At 33.3% G+C, this 20,559-nt stretch overlaps 1 protein-coding gene across 1 annotated transcript in view; it reads right to left on the bottom strand.

Annotated features, from left to right (window-relative positions):
* Positions 1–1,024: 1,024 nt before the first annotated feature.
* The window catches only part of LOC109596030 (atypical protein kinase C-like), a 43,953-nt gene continuing 24,418 nt past the window's right edge, over positions 1,025–20,559 (bottom strand). The window contains exons 5-12 of the mRNA XM_049962032.1: positions 15,059–15,109; positions 10,191–10,276; positions 8,120–8,372; positions 7,674–8,061; positions 7,372–7,622; positions 6,650–6,918; positions 5,930–6,045; positions 1,025–2,454 (exon numbers count right to left, since the gene is read on the bottom strand). Coding sequence (XP_049817989.1) covers positions 2,367–2,454; positions 5,930–6,045; positions 6,650–6,918; positions 7,372–7,622; positions 7,674–8,061; positions 8,120–8,372; positions 10,191–10,276; positions 15,059–15,109 — 1,502 coding nt within the window. The 3' untranslated portion in view covers positions 1,025–2,366. The remainder of the gene's footprint in view (positions 2,455–5,929; positions 6,046–6,649; positions 6,919–7,371; positions 7,623–7,673; positions 8,062–8,119; positions 8,373–10,190; positions 10,277–15,058; positions 15,110–20,559) is intronic.

Here is a 20,559-nt window from a genome sequence, read left to right as displayed (position 1 = left end):
ACGTTTTCGAAGAATCAGCACAAATTGACACACAACAAATCATACCGAAGGCATTAATCCTTATCATTCGCAGATTGGCGAATCGATTAATCAAATTGGCACATCAACGCATAGTGAGTAACGGTACGTAAACGTAAGCGATATAATCAAAATGATTTTACTCGACTATATCGTTTGGAACCTCTTGGACTCGTATCGCGAGTTGTTGAGTTGCAACCGAATACGATGCATCGAACCATCCCAATGGTTCAACACAATCGAGTTGAACTGTTGTCTTGGATTGAATCGACTGCGAGAGAAAACCATCGAATACAATCGAGATGTTTGAACTATCAAAACAATCGACTACAAGACCTCGAACTCGCCCATCAGTAATTTTGTGTATTTTCTCAATAATTGGATTAACTTCAAATCAAAAATATTCACCCAACATGTAGTTGGATGATGATGTTTATGTTTAGGGACTGTATTCAAATAATACGGACTTAAAAAGAAACCAAATATTAACATCACAAAATTTGCTGATGTTTATATTAGTCTTTCTAATGGATTTAAAAAAAAAGTATTAACAAGTTCTTTTGGTACTACGTTTATTGACTTCTATTCAGCAAAATTGTTTTTTGAATTTTTCCATCGCGTATCGGAGTTTTTCAAGCAGATGTAGAGGCAATTTGAAAAAAACTTATACGTTTAAAATTTTCCTTTGTTCTATTATTATTAATATTATGTATGAGAATTATTTCAGATTTGCGCTTATAACCACTAACGTTTTCTTTTCGTCGCCAGACCTTTAAACCTCTAGGAAACGAAGATATCTATATTACATTGTATATATGAGTATGAGAATTATTTCAGATTTGCACCTGCAACTGCTAACGTTGTTTTCTTTTCGTCGCCGGACCTTTAAACCTCTTAGAGGCGAAGATATCTTATTACATTATAAATAGTATTTTGGCCAATATCAACCAAATTTAATATTAAATATTTCATTATGATTTCTGGTGTAAGTAAATAAAACTCACTGTAACATTTAAGTAGATCTTTATTATAAATGATTCAAATAATATACTGGTAAACTTAAATGTAAGACATGTAAAAAATAATACTCCCGATTAAGTTAAATCAGCTTAGAAAATATACTTCATAAATAATGCTTAAAACTATATATTCTAAAAAATACCATAACTATCAACAAACATGTTCAATTTCTTTAAAGCAAGTAATATATATTTCTGCTATACTAACTTTATATAGTCTGATAACTTCTTCTGATAACGTATGATACAAAATGTTCAATCTTTAAAAATTGCGATTGACTACCAGTCATTATTACTTTCAATTTACATTTGTGATTTAATAAAACATTATTTATTTCAATTTTAGTCATATTCATTATTTTTATAACATACAAATAGAACATGTTTTTTTAAAATTCCCCCGGAAGAATTCGTCATTAACGAATACAAATAACTAGAATCAAGAAAATGATAAAAATACCCTCCAAGGGAATTGGAAAAATCTGTACCGTCAAGTGTTAATTAATTTAAATTTATATACTTGTTTAAGAGAAACACATGTAACAATGTTTAATCAAGATTATTTATTAGTGCTCTTTTTGAATTTGAACCCTATTTTCGAATAAATACTTAAGCTTTTGTAACCATTAACTTTTCTATCAGTGTTAAAAACGGAATATACAAAAAGAACTCCTCTTTAAATAACGAAGGAAAACGAAAAATATCAAAAATATCAGTCATTTTAGGTCTATTTTGGAATGTCAAACTGCATAATCATATGAAACTTACAATACGAGAAGAAATTAAAAGTAAATAAACACTTTTCACGGCAACGAACGAAGATATCTTAGTGACATCGTCGATCACTACCGAGAAACTTGGGGGTAAAATAAGTTAATACAAAAATGCACGTACATAGTACAGCATCATCAATCAAAACATATTAATTAGTGAGATATAAGTCGATAGTTAGCCTAAAAAAACGTCCGCGAAGGAGCCGAGCCCATAGATCGGTACAAACCATACCAAATTCGACTGTCTGTTGACTATTCGAAACAGATCTCACTTTAAAATCATCAACAACGCCGCCCAATCCTCGGCTCCTCGCGGTTACCGTTCCGTCTACGCTTAGCTGGATACAATTGTCTAGTTTAGAGGAAGGCAGAATATATTTTGCAGGAGGGACTTGCCGCCGGGCGGGCGCACATCGATCCGCATCATCTTGTCGTCGGGCCGGTCCAGCAGTTCGTGATGGGGCGGCGGAGGCGGCGGCGGGAACAAGGGCGGCGGATGGCGAACCAAGGGCGGCGGCGGCAAATTGTCCGGGTGTAGGGCGCACAGCACGTTGTGTCACACGCAGTCCTCCAGCGACATCAGTAGCGGGTTCACGTACTCGAAGCCTTCGAACTCCGACTGGTCGATCTTCTCGATTACACGCCTAAAATATGGAACTCGATTTTAGTAAATGATATAGACAAAACAGCCACTTTACAAATATATAATATAGTCAACCGTTGAAAACACGTAATGTATTAAATATGTTGAAGGTAGTTGTCCAGTATTTTCAGCCTGGAAAGAAAGTATCGTCTTATGGTCCAAAGTTCAATTTTTTTAAACGTTATGTCGCAAATTCCATCTTGATATATATTTTTTGCAGATTTTAAAGATGTAAATGTAAATGTTAGCAATTAACCTTCTTAAACTTTCGACATGATATGTGCAACATCTTTGTTTCAAATGGAAACCACAACAAATTCCCCTCAATCATTAACCTTTCAAATATATTTAAATTATGATTTATTAAATTATCTTTTACTGCCAATATTAAATATATCGAAATTGATCAGATATACAGATATACAGTCGAACTTCAAAAACTCGAAGCAAATTGGTTGGCAATGCCATCTCAAACTTTAATTACTTGAATATCTTGATAACTCGAACTAAATATTTGGCCTTCAGGTTTTTCTTATCCGAAGTTACCCGTCTCATGCCCGAACGGCATTCCGTGTCGGCAAGAATTCTAAGACCAATTATCGATTACTTAGAATTATACTGGAAATTCCTATAATTTTCTTTATGGTGTTTAAGATAATTATTATACTTTTTTTGATATCTGACAATATTATTTGTAGATATTTCAGGAATGGTAAATGTAGTTTGCGACAATTAACATTATTTTTTTACACTTAAGTTAGTTTATCTGTCTGGAAGATCTCGTAACAGTCAAAGGCAACCAATTTGGGACACCCTGTACTCTCGAAGTATATTTGCAGACTATAGCATTAATTTTCATACAGCATATTCCCCTCAACGACAATTGCGGCTGTTATAAAGCAGGGTGTTGATTGCAGGGAGCATATTGACGCCGTTTACATTCTCTAATTCGAAAAGCTGAGTTTTCTGTGAATTTATCCACCGACAATATCCGGACGAAGCACACGTTAATTTTACATATAATGACGACGACGATGCATTCTCTCCGGACATAAATTCCTGAGTGCGTCGCGGGGCGGCTGTCCTAATCAAGCTGCCGCTGTTCGTATGTTTCATGCCGTAACAGCAATTTCTGCGGCAGTTTCGCCGAATATCTCCATTTATATTCACGGTTCCGAATTACTAGGTTTTTTTTTGAGGATGTTCATTTTACTGACTGCGCTCCAGGTTTTGATTAATGAGGGTGTTTTGTGAAATGGTGGTCATTTAGCTACAATGCTAACTACAAATACAAATTTAACCCAAGTAATTGTATATATGGTTTTTGCAACCAAAATTAATGGTTTGGAATATGTATTACTTCACAGTGTCTAAATCAGACAGACCGTTAATTATTTTAAAAGCTGTATCAATTTTATGGTTACCTTTTAGTTACGATTTCAAAACAAACATTTTAGTAGGTAGGTATACTCATTAATACTACAAAATTTGGGTTAATATATTGAACTATTTAAGATTTCAATCTTAATCCACAATGTTTGCGCGAGGAAGATCATAAAGACGATAATCTCCTTCCACGCCTTTAATTATTCTGTCAATAGTAATTAAGAGCGTTAGCGGTCGTTCTTAATTGTTTAACTCTGCGCACTCAACAATAGTGAATGCATCGAATCGATCTGTTGAATTATCTATTTTTAGAGTTCTATACAAATATTTTTCATTAAAATGATCAAAACGTCGAAAATTCTGATATGTATTATCGATATGGGATTTTCCTATTTGTCTACACGTACAATAAAATGCAACAACTGACAGTTAAATTCACATGGATATTTATTGTTGTGGGATTCTTTGACATGATACACGTTCCATATTTTTAGTCATTTCAGGTTTTCATATGCAATACATTTTTAGAATCGAGAATAAATTTATATATACATATTGAAACGATAGTAAATGTCCAAACAAATCCCCACGTTATTTTATAGAATGACACAATAGAATGAATCTAAATGTATATAGAAATAATAAATTGCATAAACAATGCAGTTATAAGATACACTGGTAACTTGTGTTTTTTTTTGAGTACATGAAAAATAAATTAATATTTTCTAATTTTACAACATTCGTCTAAAAAATGGATTTGTGTTTTAAGATTTATTGTTTTACTTGAACGGACGTCCAGTATGTAAGACAAGTCCGAGATGAATAATATATTCTTAAAAATGTCTTTAGATAACGCGTCCAACGGTATCAAATTCCTTTGAATCTAATGAGAAATAGCTTAACAACAATTGTATCATTTAAATAATTTGTTTCATTAACAAATAATTTCAATATCACATTTTTAGTCGATAGTTTATTCTATTACAAATATTTTAAAATATATCAAGATTAGACATGAAATACAAATGTTATGATAAAAAGAAGAAATAAGTAGTAATACAATTTATTGCTAAATATTTTTCCTTTATTCGACAAACTAAATAGGAAAAAAATGAGTTGAAATAATTTCAATGATATCGATAAAATATTGCGATAGCATGACTAGTATTTTTGATCGATACATTGTCTAACAATGAATGACAATGAATTTAATGAACCTTAAAAATAGTTCACACTGTAGGAGATTGTTAACAAGTTTCAAAAATATTAACTCAGGTTCTAATAGATACTTAGAAAGTAAAATATTCAATTCTAATTTCTTTTCAGAAACTCTAGATATTGAAAATCATTAACAACTTGAAAAGTTTCTCCAAAATATGACGAAAATAGGAAGAATATATAAAAGAAACATATAATTGTCGGCTATTGCTATTTCAAAAAAAAAGTTCAGGACGAAAAATATGTAGATTTAGCAGTACTTTCAAATGTCAGTTTTTCTTCTTCTTTATGTTACAGAATTGAAAAATCGAATTGAATCTATAGAATAAAGTAAAAATAGTATCAAGACTAAAAGTCAAAAAGGCAGAAATTGCAGAGAATTTGAATTTTTGTCAACTATATTTATAGGATATTTTTCATCCAATCTAAACGGATTGTGCACCATTGGATGCGATGTTTACATTTTTATTATAAATCCAAAAACACAAATATACCATTTTTAAATGTATGATGTAAATGTAGAAAAATTTAAATAAAATTAAAAATGAATGTTTTCGTGTTCGGCACACCCAAACTACTCTTAAAACTTTATATATCTAAAATGTATAAATTAGTATAATCCACGTAATGGTATTATCCATAATAAGGTCAATTTATGATTAATGATATTTTAACAGATTAATAAAGGAATATTCCAAAATTAATACACATAAAAACCTTTATATCTACATCATATTCGAAGCCGCAATCGCCGATAACCGACACATAACAACTTTCCCAATTAATATCAGACCGGACCCGGGTCGCAGTATGACCGGTTTCTGATATTCCGACCTTAAATCCCGGTAAACAATGGACATAGGTCTACTTACGGATCGTCCGGTGTCAGATGGACCGGCTCGTCGGTGAACTCCGGCGGGAAATTCGCCAGGTCCCTGTCAGAGTCTAGGCGCGGCTTGTAAGGCGGTGGCACCTGCTTCTGTTCCAACTAGAATGAGAAAAAACGCCTTGAGTAACATTTGATTGTTTAGGATTCTTGTAAATCACGGTAACCGAAAGTTCTCGAATACAAACACGTAACTTTTACGTATAAAATAATATTGGAAATTTGAAACAACGTGTAAAAAGTTACTAATCCTGCAAAAGAATTCAGAACAGTTTGATGTTCATTTAACTCCAGTTAACTTTAGACAGGAAAACGATGATGGGTTTTATATAAAATGCAAACTTATAAAGGAAAATTAATAATCTTTTGCAGACGCTTAATCATCGATTGCAACGGCTTTGTATAACCGTATTAATAACGTCGAAGCAAATTTCCATCCCCCTAAGTGTGGGGGTTTTATATTCAGAGAGTGGGTGGTGGGTAACGATGACCTGCAGCGCAACGAACCGGATGGATTTCAGGTAATTGAGGAACGTCGTTAGGCTGCTGCGGTCCGTGTTCAGGAAGTTTCACGGGTTAGAGAGATGCTGAAGTGAGAGCGTGTTCATCTAATCACTTATATTACAATCGAAAGTCAGTTTCTGTTCATGTGTGATAATTTAATTTATCTTCAAAGTGATGAAATTGTAGTACAAATATTGCTTACCATTTCCCAATCGATGCTTTTGAAGAACTGATGAGTGGCGATCTCGTGGAAGGAGTCGGGACTGCGACATCCAAGTCGACCTGCCGGATTTTTATTGAGGAAGCCATTGAGAACATTGATCGCTTTGACGCTGAGAGACCTCGGTGGACGAATTGTCTTCTCCAATATAACCTGGAATAGATAGTCCTCCGTGTTCTGATCGGGGTTCTCGGATGCGCCAGCAATGTCGAACGGCGACCGACCGGCCAACATTTCATACAGTAACACCCCTAAATAATAATAATACATATTTTATTAGAAAAACGACTGTATATGCCACAGTCTTACAACTGGGCTAAAGACCGTATGTAAATTAGCAAATGTTGAGCTTATAAGCAAAAGGGATAATGAGCAACAACTTTACTGCCTCCAGTAAATTGAGATGTAAAGCCTCATATTTGTCATGTGGTAAGCAAATTCCTGAATAATATATTCAAATTAATTACATTGTGTGTACGCAGAAGTGGGACTGGATGGAATTTCATTCTGTGTAAAATTACCATACGCGTTGCGAACTCTCCACATGAAGTACTTTTATTTATGTCCGTATTAATAAATAATTGAAGAACCGCACACGTGCACTTCAAAATAAATTAATACAAATTGCAATAGCCGGATTCAAATTAATTGTGGCAAATTATATTTCCAACAATATTTAATTAAAAGACAATAAAATAACTTACCCAATGCCCACCAATCAACTGAGAATCCATAATCCTCTCCGCGCAAAATTTCTGGAGCAATATAGTTCGGAGTACCGCAGAAGGTTGAAGTCGTGTCGCCTGGTCGTATTCCTTCCTTACACATGCCGTAATCTGTTAGTTTGATATGACCTTCGTGATCCAAGAGAACGTTGTCCAGCTTCAAGTCTCGATAAATGATACCCTTGCAGTGAAGGAAGTTCAACGCCAAAGATATTTCAGCCGCATAGAACCTAATGTTAAATGTAAGTTCAATCTCGTCGTGATAAGGAAATACAACTTACCGAGCGTGTTCTTCGGGTAATCTCCTTTGCCTTTGCATGTGGAACATCAAGTCACCACCTCTTACAAACTCAATGACAAAGAACAGTCTCGACGGCGTCTGGAAGCACGAATGCAGGCCGACGAGGAACGGATGATTGGAAGCAGTTTCGAACACGTGCTTCTCCGTCTGCACCCAATCGATGTCCTCGTCGTCAGTGACGAGCGCCTTCTTTATCACCTTCATGGCGTAGATGCGCTTCGTACGCTTCAACTCGACCATCAGAACTTTAGCGTAAGATCCGCGACCGATCACGCGGATGAGCTCAAAATCTTGGAGCGAATACTGGCGCTGCGAACCCGGCTCGCCGTCGTCAGGCTTGTTCGGATCTTCGACCGGTACCGATTCGCCTACAAAACATCAAAAGTTCGGTCGATACCCTAATATGCTGGACAAAGAACCATGTACCTGTAACATCTGGCGGTGGTTCCGGTAAGTCTGTTTCCCTCCTTTCCTGCAGCATGTCGTTGCTGGGCGTGCCAGCGGCCTGCGCATCCCCATTGTGGTCGTCCCTGGGCGCCGCCTCGATGTGTTCGCTGGTACATGGTTTGCTAACCGCCTTGTGGCACTTCTTGTGCACCAGCAACTTACACTGAATACACTTAAAGCCCTGCCGTCCCAGGCCCCAAATGCGGTCGTCGCAGAACGCACAAAACGCTCTCTACACAACGAAATTAACAATGGTAAATTTAGAATTTCGTTTATAAATTTTCTTGTATAGTGAGAGTAAGTTGGTAGCGCAAAGTTTCTCATTTCTAAAGTTTTCAAACAAAGAAGCTAAAAAAGTTATTATGAATTTAAAGATTCCTTTTTGTAAGTATTTTAATTTATGAGTTTGAAAAGTAAGAGAACAATTGTAATTTTGCCAGTTAGTTTTGTGGAAATATGTTTGAAAATTGTATAAAAGCCAAGTAATTATCGTAAGTGGTAAAGTTGAGTTCTGACAGCATTAAAAATTACTGAAGAAACGTATTGTTTCAATTGTTCCGCTAAGTTAACTGCAACATTGTTCCAATAGAGAAAACAATTCTAGTCTCTAAATTAGAGCACACATCCTACAACTTAAATGAAAAGGAAGCTGAGATAAAAAAGCAAACATTGACAAAGAAGTTAAAACCTTTCAAGGTACTTTAAGGCTTTCCAGGAAGCCCACGCGAGCTGTCCAAAGTCAGAACCAATCGATAAATTTATCAGCGTTTCAGACAACTCTTTTTTAATGTTTTCAATGGTAAACAATCCTCGTGCACCGACAAAATGAAACACGTCCATTTAAATCGCACACAATTATTCAGACTCGTCCGAAATTGGATTTGGCCGGTTTATTTCGACTTTGCGTTACGGTTGCATCGCCGGGACGCTAATGAGTTTTGCTACTTAACATCACGGAATAGCGGCGGACCGTGGCTGAATTTCGACGTGCGCGTCCCAGTTGGGAGTGAAGCTTTCAACTCCGCACGATCTCACGTGGGTCACGTGATGGATATTTGCCGGGTTGAGCCTCGAAGGGGTTCATTACTGTTTTAACTTTGTAATTTTTATACTTTGGCATTTTTAACTTCAATTAGGATAATCACATATGTGATCGTATCTTTAGACTTTGCTTTGCTAAATTGCAGTGTTGTGTTACACCAAGTGCATAATTCAAGTGACACATGTTAAGTTGCAAAATTCTAGCGGATATTAATAGTCTTGGGGAAATAAGTAGGACACTGCGCCATTTATATTTAATCTGAGAAAAGCCTGTTAAAACTTCCAGTAAACTTAGGGAAGATTAATAGATTGCTTAAAATTATAAAAACTTTTAGTGCTAAAGTGTTTTCTACATGATATTCTAATTATACTTAAATAAAACTTTTGGTATTAAGTATCTTACTGTTGACTGATGAAGGGATAATTTAGTTTTTAATTACGTTGCATGTTTCAAAGAAAAATTATATTGGAAAGTCTTATTTGATTGTTTGCTTCTTTACTTTATTATCTTGTGGTATTATTAATTAAAATTTTTAAACTTTTCGGAACAAACATATAAAATTAAGTTACAATAAGGGCTTGTGTTGAAGAATAAATTGTCATCATATCATATATATGGTAGATACATGTACTTAAAATATTACCAGAGGTTTTGTCCAATTTAGAATCCCCCTTTCACTTGTTAATGGGACTAATATCCGTTAAGTTCTATCGCTTAATCAAATTACTTGAGTAATAAAGAGCTTAAGTTTTAAAATATTGATATGCCTTGACCTGGAAATTTGGGCTAATACCAAACAAAAACCACATCCACCTATCTAAATTAAAAATCTGGCATCCTTGGCCCCAATGGACACTAACATCCGCATAAATCCCCGGGAGAATAAACGTATATCCACTTTCCAGTGTCACATGGCCATATTTCATATTACAACCAGTTACGCTTCCGCACAAAACTTACTCTCGAACAATACACCAAAAAAATAAAATAACCAACAACAAAACTCACCCTATTAAACCGTTTGGCCTGGAAAATATGGCCGTTCACCCTATAGAGCTTCCTCCATCGTCTCGCACCTCTCCTGTAGATACTTCCTGGAAATAGTGAAAAAAAACCAATGATTAATGGCTCCCGTATCGCGGTCGAAGCATCGGGAGAGATACCGGTTCGGTTTGTTTAACTTGCAGATGCACATTTTGGATGTTTGCGCAAACGGTTAAATCTGCAAACGCAAGCCTCTGCCCGATACGTGTATGTGTATGTTAATTCCACGGGGGTATGGTAATTTAGAAATAATAAATCAGAATGCGGTCGAAAATAGAGGAAATGCAGTAAAAATTGTTTGACTGAAATTCGTCAAATCGATTTTGCTTAAGGCACAAACGAGATCGGTCGACACGTACTCCCCTTATATTTCCCCAAATTAACGAAGCAAAATATTTTTCGTATACGCTTAAAAATTGATCAGCAGTGGGCGTGATGCGTGAGCCGTGTTATCATATTAAATGTACGGTAATTCTGACGTTACAGCCCGTAAATAATGCGGGACGGGGGAAACTTTTCAACTACGGTCGTTGTGGTCGGGTATCCGTGAAAAATGACTCTCTGAACAAAGGTAATCGATTATGTGTATGTAAAATTATACCAATAAGGATTTAATTGTTCCATTTTGAGTAACAAACGTTTAAAATATTTTTAGATCTGCCATATTTCAAATTAAAAAGGAATGAGAATAATGACATTCATTATTAAAATAAATATTCCTGGTTTTACAAAAATACGCATGCATGTCGAAGGAAATGCAGTTTTCCATTTGAATTCAATTGAACATTATGATTTTTAGAGATAAAAGTTTCAAGTCGTACAGTCCAATGTAAAACTTGAATTTCATGGCGTTCTTTTATTTGGTTATATTTATTACTCTTTTTCTTGAACACATGTATAAAAGTGTATGTTTAGTTTTGAAATTATGTTATTTATATACATTTGTATTTTCCAGAGTGGATAATATAAATTTGGTAATCTATGTGGAAACGCAGCTTCATTGAAATTCAAATTGTCTAATCTTCTTAGAACTTCTCTTTGATATTTCCATAATTCCGGGTTGAATTAGAGTTTCAGACTCGATAGATTCTAATAATGTATGCTTATGTTTCTAACAAAATTAAGCTAATAAATTTACTCAGTTATATAATTAATAATTCCTTTCTTCATTTTGGTTTAGTAAAATGACCATGTGCATTTTTAAATATTGATGCCTTCAATCAATTATTAAATTACTATTTAAGAAAAAATAATTAAATTTACAAATTCTCCATTCAACCAATAAAAAGATGTTCCAAAAAGAAAGGAAAGACGAAGTAGAGCTGACATTCAGTGAGTAATACAAGAAAAATGAAAATTACGAGAATTTCAGGCATTTTATCATTTATTAAGTGTCTCAAAGTTGGAAGATGATTGATAGAGAACTTTTTAAATGCAACATTCTCCGAACACAATAAAAAATATCGTCTTTATTCTGAAAATGAGAGAAACATAGGATGAATACAATAATATTGATTGAGGTTTTCTTAAAATAATCTTAAATAGAACATTGTGAAATCTTCTATTTTATCTTATCGCACACATAAACATTACTTTCTATAGATATTTGTTAGCAATTGTTATAAAAATATTTCTAGATAAGATTGTATTCATTTAAAAATTGAGGAATACCAAAATTTTTGCAGTGTGTCACAGAAAATCATGTGCTTGTTTAAGAACAAAATTTATTTTTTCTTGTTATGTATTTTTATTATTAAAAACATTTTATTGTAGGACATAATGTTGAACATACTAATTAAAAGAGTAAATATGAATGATATAAAAATGAATTCCCCTGTATGATATTTAACTTATTTATTAAATTCCATAAACAAAATCGCAAAAGTTTAATTTTTATTGATACTTTACAGATGTTTGCTATTAAAATTTGATAAACGGTAAGTACATACCAAACTTTTCACCATATGGATTGGTGCAAAAGAGCAACTTTCTCAGAACCTGCCTCACAATCATTATGACCACGTGCCACCCAACCAACAATCACAACATATCACGAAACACCCCAAATAACAACCAAATCCAAATCAATATTAACACTAAACGCGTTGCCGAGTACGTACGTCCATTAAATCCATCGCGTTCAAAATTATAATTTAAGACCGACACCTACATTTGCTAATGTAAGTACATTATCATCCGCCCGACATAACTGACCTAACACAATGTACAATTAACGCCAAACGAATTGCAAACATTTGAATCAATATGCATTATGTGCAACCGCGACTACTTTCAATGCAACTGCAATTTTTAGACAGTTTTTCTAAACATAAAAAAAGACTTTGATACTCTTAATACAGACCGGGACAAAAATAGGACGACCAACGCGAAGCCCGGGACGAAACAATTGCATTGCACGTTTCTGCCTGTCCGTGGGTCGTTTCACATTTATTTTTGTGTTCGGGCCGCATTAAATCAGCCGTCGCGGTCAGAGACGCACCTTTTGTTTCGTCGAAAATGCAGCTCCTACATAAAACGACACGTGCCCGAAACGTTTCGAATTTTGCTGCATAACATTCAAACACAACTGAATCGTGCACCGACGTTCGGCTTAGTCATTTCGTTTTGACGCGGATTCTTTAATTCATGAGATAAATGGTAAATGGGTTGGACACGGACTGAGATAAACGTTGAGGCTTTCAGCGGAATTTTTTAAATACACAGTGATATATAATACATATAAATTATCCGAGCTTTTGTTAAAGTTTGTTCGCCACTCTTTTGCACCATTCAATTGCAGACAGTTCAAATAAATTGATTCAATATGTCTGCACTTGATTTTGAAACCACTATCAGCAAATGTACTTTTTCACAAAAAAAAAAATTAATAGTAATTTATTTACACAGTTACTTATCTCAAATCAGTTTCAGAAATATCTTAATTTTCAAATTATATATTGTAAAAATTAATTACCGGCTTGGATCACTTTGTTTTAAATATTTAATATTTAAATTTACATATTGAAGTGAATTAAAAAATATTTCAAAAATGCTTACAACAAATAATTTTGATAAAAATCATTAATAATTTATAAATAATTACTTTTTATATATTTTTATATCATATAACACACAACTTCTCGATCTGATACTTATATGGTAATTTTATTGACAGACTCCCATGATTTCCTGACTAACATTTGAACAGTATATGTCAAAAATTTAAGACATTCTGACCGTTATTAGAGGTTTTAGTCACTCCAATTTTGTAATTTTTAGGTCAATGGTTAGAAAGGAATTTCGTGTTTTGATTAATCACTGTTTTTGATGTGGAAAAATACTGTTGAAGCCAAACATTAGCTTGTTAGGCATTATGAGAACTCTGCACCAGGGAAATCAACACTTATTGACTATGCTGAATTTAAACGGTGGTTGTAAACACAGATAATGTTGAAAGCTTTGGTCGCTCAAAATCCTCACTTGTTCCAGAAAACATAAAAAGTCCACAAAATAGTTTTAAAGGTAGTGTCTTTATAATTTTAAACGAAAATTTGAGCACGAAAGTTCCTTTCAAAGTGGGTGCCACGTTTACTCACACTGGGCCAGAAACAATAACGCGTCAATGATTCAGACAACTATTTGGAGCTATTTAAGCGAAATAAAAAGGATTTCTTGCGTCGGTTTGTGACAATGCGTGAAGCATGGATCCGCTACTACACATCTGAATCAAGAAGATCGTCAGCTGTGTGGACAGCAGCGAATGAAAGTCATCCAAAGCGACTAAAAACTCAAAAGTCGACTTGAAAAATTTATCTTGAGAAAGGCAAAACTATCAATAGTGAATATTATATTATTAGCATTATTGGATCGATCGAGTGCAGAATTTAAGAAAAAAGACCCGACATGCAAAAGAGAAAAGTGCTGTTCTACCAAGACACAAGTTGATGATAATAATGATTAAATGGAATGAAATACGCTTTGAATTACTTCCCCACCCACCGTACTCTCCAGAGTAAGACGCTCCAGTGAAAGAAATTTGGTTGAAGAAGTGATTGTCGAAACCGAACCCTATTTTGAAATTATTTTACATAAAGGGCATCGAAAAGCAGTGTTGGAATGAATATATCGTACGTGAAGAACGATTAAAGTGGAAATTCTAAAAAAATTGTTTTTCTTATTTAAACCGAAAACTTATTGAACGATGAGTCATCTATAAATTAACTACTTTCCAAAATTATTAAAAATTTAGAAATGTAAAACAATACATGAGATATCTTGTGGAGTTTCGATTGTATTAAATAATTTCTAATATCATATTGTTATATATATATAATAATAATATATAAAATACCAAATCAAATATTTTATACACTTAAATGTTTCGAAAATGGCCATACGAAGATATTTATAAATTTTATCCGTTAAAAGTAATTTTATAAAAAAATAAGATGTTTTAAAGAAATTTAGATGTTTTCTTTAATCCACAATAAAATAATATGACCCTGCATTAAAATATTAATTTTGGATTTTGATTTTTATTTTGTTGTATTGTTTATTATTTTTTATCAATTCCATGAAGTTTATCATTTCAAAATTTGCCAAATTGTAGAAACTCGACCCAAGGACTAAGTAATAGAAAACATCATTAATCAATAGCCAAATTGTTACAAATGATTTATCGTCTTTATCTCCGGGCATCATATCGCTTTACTTTCGTTCAACCTTTACCACCAATTTTCTCATATTAAAAATATAATTACTACAACGTAAACTGGCGCAGTGTTAAAACAAAAGTAAAACGAGACGTGAAACTAACACAATTTTGTACTTACTGTCCTCTCCCTGACATGGCATTCCTGGCTGCGGCGGAGCATTTGGGAACACTGTGGACATAAACAGTCTAAATAACTCCTCCATTTTATACAGTTCCATTTCAACATATCATAACATCACTAATTACATGTGACAATTTATGTGGTAAAATAAATTTCAGCAATTTACACTTGACTCAGGCATTGGTAAGTGAGGGGCTTAACTCTGGAAATCATTGCGATAAGATAAACGAATTTTATCTGTTTCGATAGACAATTACTACCATGCGAGTCAAATGTACATAACGTTGCGTAAATAGTACCGGTGAATCCGCGATATGAATCAAATAATTACTCGTGTTTATGCACTATATATTGGAATTTTATTTGTCTCAAGTAATAAATATTAAACAATTCATGTAGTCACAATCATACACAGATATACATTTACCATTTTCAGATTTACTGTAAATTTGTAATTTTAAATGCATATATATTAATGAGTTATTGACAATTATTAATTATTCCATAGTTAAAAATTATTGTTATTAAATCGCAATTTTCAATAAATGGATTAGGCTTTGTGATTCTTATGGTCGCAGCGGGTCTTGTATCTCTTGACGGATTCGAATATGGCATGGTCCCGACTCTTCTTCCGCATCTCCAACAGATCGAAATTAGTCGGTTTCTTGTATAACATGCATTTTTGTATTATTCCTCTCTTAAAATACTTTCTTTCTGACATGCTCAGACCAGGTGTAACTCCTGTCAACTTCGCATTTTCGATCGCCTTTTTACTGTGCGACATTGCATTCGGATTAGTCTCCGGCTTGGCATAGTTGAATTTCTCATAGAGCGCCCGATCCTTGAACCACATCCTGCGATATTCCTCACATAAGAGATAACTGATGTTTGGCTTCCCGTATTCGGACATAGGTCTAAACCCAAAGTTGTTCTTTTCGCGTGCGAACGATGATGTAATGAAGTCAACGGGACGTATAGGTCCGATCGCAGTCCACTTATTTTTAGACATCATGTTGTGCATAGATAACCGACTTGTTAACGTGCTCAAAAAAGGGATTGATTAATAAAACTTTTAAATGTTCAAATTCCGAATGTCAAAAACGTTTGTCACTTGATCGTTTCTATAGCTAAGAGATGCTTAGACAATTTATGCGTTGAATTTTCAAACGCGTCTTTGCGTGTTGTAAATATTAATAATGCATTTTAAAATATTTTTTTAATTCAGCATAAAGTATTCATCATAAAGTATTAAAATATTTTCATAATATTGGATAAGATTAAGAAGGGTTTATTTTGCTTTTACTCGTGTTTAACATGTTATTTAAACATTGAATTGTACTACTTCTAAGAAAACGTATAGCAATATTATTACATTACAAGAGTTTAAGTTTTATTATTAAGTTGGACAAAAACGACAAAGTATGTTTATATATATGAGAATTAAATATAAAATATATACACAATATACATGAAATAAAAATATAAAGCTATTTTAACAATGCAACGTACCAAAAACAAAGTGACATACTTCAACATTCTATTGTGATAAATACTTTTGAATTACACAATTAGTGGATTTTTTTTCTTGAAAAAACTGTATTATGTAGTTTGTTAATTAATTTAGTATGTTTAAAGGATTGAAAAAATAATAAATAAAATAATTTTTATTGACAATTGATTTTTACACAATTTTTCATATTAAGCTCCTCTGAAGAAAGAATAATTGAACAATTTTATTTTATTTTTTAATTTTATGTTATCGAATACAAAGTATAATAATTGAATAAAACAAGCAAGATATTTTTTAATAAAATGAACAAGACAATTAAAAAACAAACCAATTTTAAGTAAGAAATTGTTCAATATATTTCGAATAAATTTATTATAATTTAAATAAAATTCTGGACAATGTTTAAATTTTATTTTTATTGGACGAAATTGATTATACTTATTTATTCTTAATTACTTTTTAGGTAAGAATTTTAAACATACACAAATTTTTACAAAATTTAAGACATTTTTGAAAATACAATGGTGAAAAAAGTATGGCATATTGTATTTTTATTTCCTGGGATTCTGCATATCTGTTGTAATAATGTTAAACAAATTCGCTAGTTTGTGTTTACCATTCGGTACTGCCACACACCGTTTTTTGTTTAGGTCTTTTTATCGGATACGTTTTTGACTTTTGACTGAAAAAAGTATGAAATATTGGAATAAACATTAAATAAAAAAATAAACATTCCGCACTCAAGGTGGTGTTGAAAATCAACAATCATCAAAGCCGGGACGCCAACAAAAAACCTCTCCCAAGACAGAAAAAAATTATAAAATCACAGAGAAAATCCGGCACAATTTAATCTAAATGTTAGTAGCAGAACAGTGAGAAATCGCCTTACCGATGCGGTACTACCTGGCCGAGCTACAGTTAAAAGACTACTGCCAAAGAAAAGCAGGGTGTCCCGTCTAGCATTTTTAAAATCCCACTTGTCATAGAACACTGTCTCTTGGAGTGAAGAAATTAAATTTAAACATATTAAATAAATTAAATTGAAACATATTAGGGAAAACATTAAATAAATTTTCCATACTTTTCCCACCACTGTATATATGGTAATTATATTATAATTTACAAGTTTCACTAGAAACTGACATCGAAACATTTTTCAACAAATTAATAAAATTCATTTAGAAAGAGTATTTATTAAAGCAACAAATTTTATATATTTCGTTGGAATTGTTTACAACTTTTTATAAATGACACTTGATCATTAGATACCTACATTTGATAATAGTAATATGAAAAATAAAGATAACGATTGTTATTTGCATAATACTGAAATATTTTAACAAAAATTTTTTAATTCAATAAATTGTGATTATTTTTGAATTACTTATAAATAAACGATATATTATAAAGAAAGCACTTCTTAAACATTCGAAGTGGTGTTCATATGATCACATTTTATTTTAGCTTAGCGACAATATAAAAAATAAATATATTTATTTGCAATGGTTTTATGTATAATCTGTTTATAGCAATATTCTTATTTCACACTGAAACATGAAATTGTTTTTACAACTCTCAAACACACAAAACTGCATCGTTAGGACTTGCCAGTTAAACCTCTGAAAATCAAACAAACCAACGTACAAAACGGCAATCGAGAGGCGGTCAGCTTCAAATCGAACACGGAGGCGGGCAAATAAGAGTACATGATCGCACAATGTCCAGCCGATTCAAGCAGCCTGAACGGCAACGATTTTCCGCTCATTTTCACAACACTTCAGGCCGCAACACCTCACAAACACTCCGACATTTTCACGACACCAATTTACCATACATTTGACCCGGTTCTTTTTTCGTGTTTGTTCCGCAAACAACGATAACGACTAGATGTAATCGCGTTTGGCCGAAACTGATTGTGAATCAGGCGGCGATCGTGGACTGAATTAAAATGATAACGTGATATCTGAGCTTGATAAATTAGTTGCTGTTGATTGTGAAAATTATTACAAAAAAAGCTGTTATTTTTTTCAAAATTATCAAAATGTTCTTGCTGCTTATATTGTGTGGCGACACTGAGACGAACTGGAACGAGTTTGATGTTGCTGTTGCTTTTGTCGGAAAAGAGGTAGTTTGATGGTTAGATGACTAATATAGGGGATGTTACGATTATTATTGGGAAAATTGTCACAGATGTAAACCAGATGAGAAAATATGATGGTTAAAAATACACATTTTATGATCAGAAGACATATTTAGGAATTATACGTAGTTGTGACTATGAGCACGTAGTGATGATTTATTATTAATAGCTAGTTATTTAACTCATTTTATTATTTTGTGTAAGTTATGTAAATAATATTTCTAGATAACAAAATTTTAATTTAAAAATTTTATAGAAATTAAACTACTTTATTTATTATGTATATTTAAATTTAACATTTTATTAAATAAAGTTAAATATTTATCAATAACCTCATATAAAGTACAATGTAGTATCCCTGTAAACATAATTATAATTCAGGTTTACTGAATATTACATCAAAAAACAAGAAAAAACACAACGTATGTCATAAACCGATATACTGATGTTTATAATATTATCAGGTGGAATAAAAAATTGAGAAAAATTTATTAATTTTCACTGAATTTAGTGTACATCAAATACAAGAAATAATAATGCGGATTAATAATGACCACACTGAAAATTCTATAAATTTTTAATATTACAAAATAAAATTTATTTTATAAATCTAAAAAAAGAAACAATAGAGAAGTAAATTTTAAAGAAAAATCTGAAATATCTCAAAATATATATTTTTCATACAGTATTTCCGAGAGTTGATTATTTCCATCGAACCAAGCTTCAAAGAACATTTGTAGAACCTACCAATGAAACTTCCCGACTAATCCAACAATTGGCTCTTATTAAATTTCGCAATATCCTCATCCTCGGTCGCCAATAACTTTTCCCCAATCCACATACTAGCCGTTCTCCGAAACTTTCGACTTTAGATTCAATTTCCCTAATTGAACTGCCAACAGGAATCACATGGACCCGATGACAAGTCGAAAGGCACCGCCACGAGACGTATTTTATTCTCCTCAAAGTACAAAACCATCCGCCAAAGTTCGGACGATTGTCTTATTTATACTTGAAACAAATTGCGTCTCGAGACCCGAGCGAAATTGGCCGTATACGAACGCCTCGACTTGACCATGCTGTCGGAACTTTTTAATTTATTTCCGGAGTTTCCGAACAGAAAACGACGCGGTCGGTCCTAAAGGACTTTTTAAGGGAGGAAACGAACGGGAAACATACCCACGATATTTATCAAATAAGGAACCAGTCACAAACATTTTACAGATGTCATTCACCGGGTAAAATAAACGAATTTTTGTTAAGTAAAAAGTAGCGTTTGGTCCCAATTGAATCTTGCATCAAAATTTATGTATAAAACCCGTTATTTATTGTGAAACAAAGGACATTTTACGTTTTGACTGTAAAAATTCCATATGCACCCACATCCGAATCCGGGAACAAGCTACTCGAAATAAACACGATCATAAAAGCGACGTCCAAACAAAGGCATCGAAAATCCCCTGGCCAAAATCAAATCGTTTTTTTATTGTGGCCCATCAGACACAAATTGGCTTTTTCATGTATTAAGGTCCGTCGACTTTATAACGCCCGAGGTCTGTCGGATCCGGCGTCGGTTATCTGGAATACATTTCCCGTTTATGTGCGGCAAACCGGGGCGAAAATGTCGCTCCCCCGACGTCCTGGATTAAATAGACGTTACGGTGGTGAAAAGTATCTTAGGTAGGTGCACTTTCGTTCCTGAAGGCGCTAAAAAAACACCGGATCGAAACTGGATTTCGCTGCTGAAATTTTATTTCGAGCAGCGCTAAACACGGCATTATACGACGAAACGAAGTTTGTATTTTATCTCCATCATATATTTTCGCTGTACGTTTCTTGACGCGGCGA

Source organism: Aethina tumida, chromosome 1, assembly GCF_024364675.1.
Source record: "Aethina tumida isolate Nest 87 chromosome 1, icAetTumi1.1, whole genome shotgun sequence".
NCBI classification, from domain to species: domain Eukaryota; kingdom Metazoa; phylum Arthropoda; class Insecta; order Coleoptera; family Nitidulidae; genus Aethina; species Aethina tumida.
This window is presented reverse-complemented; position numbering and strand designations above follow the sequence as displayed.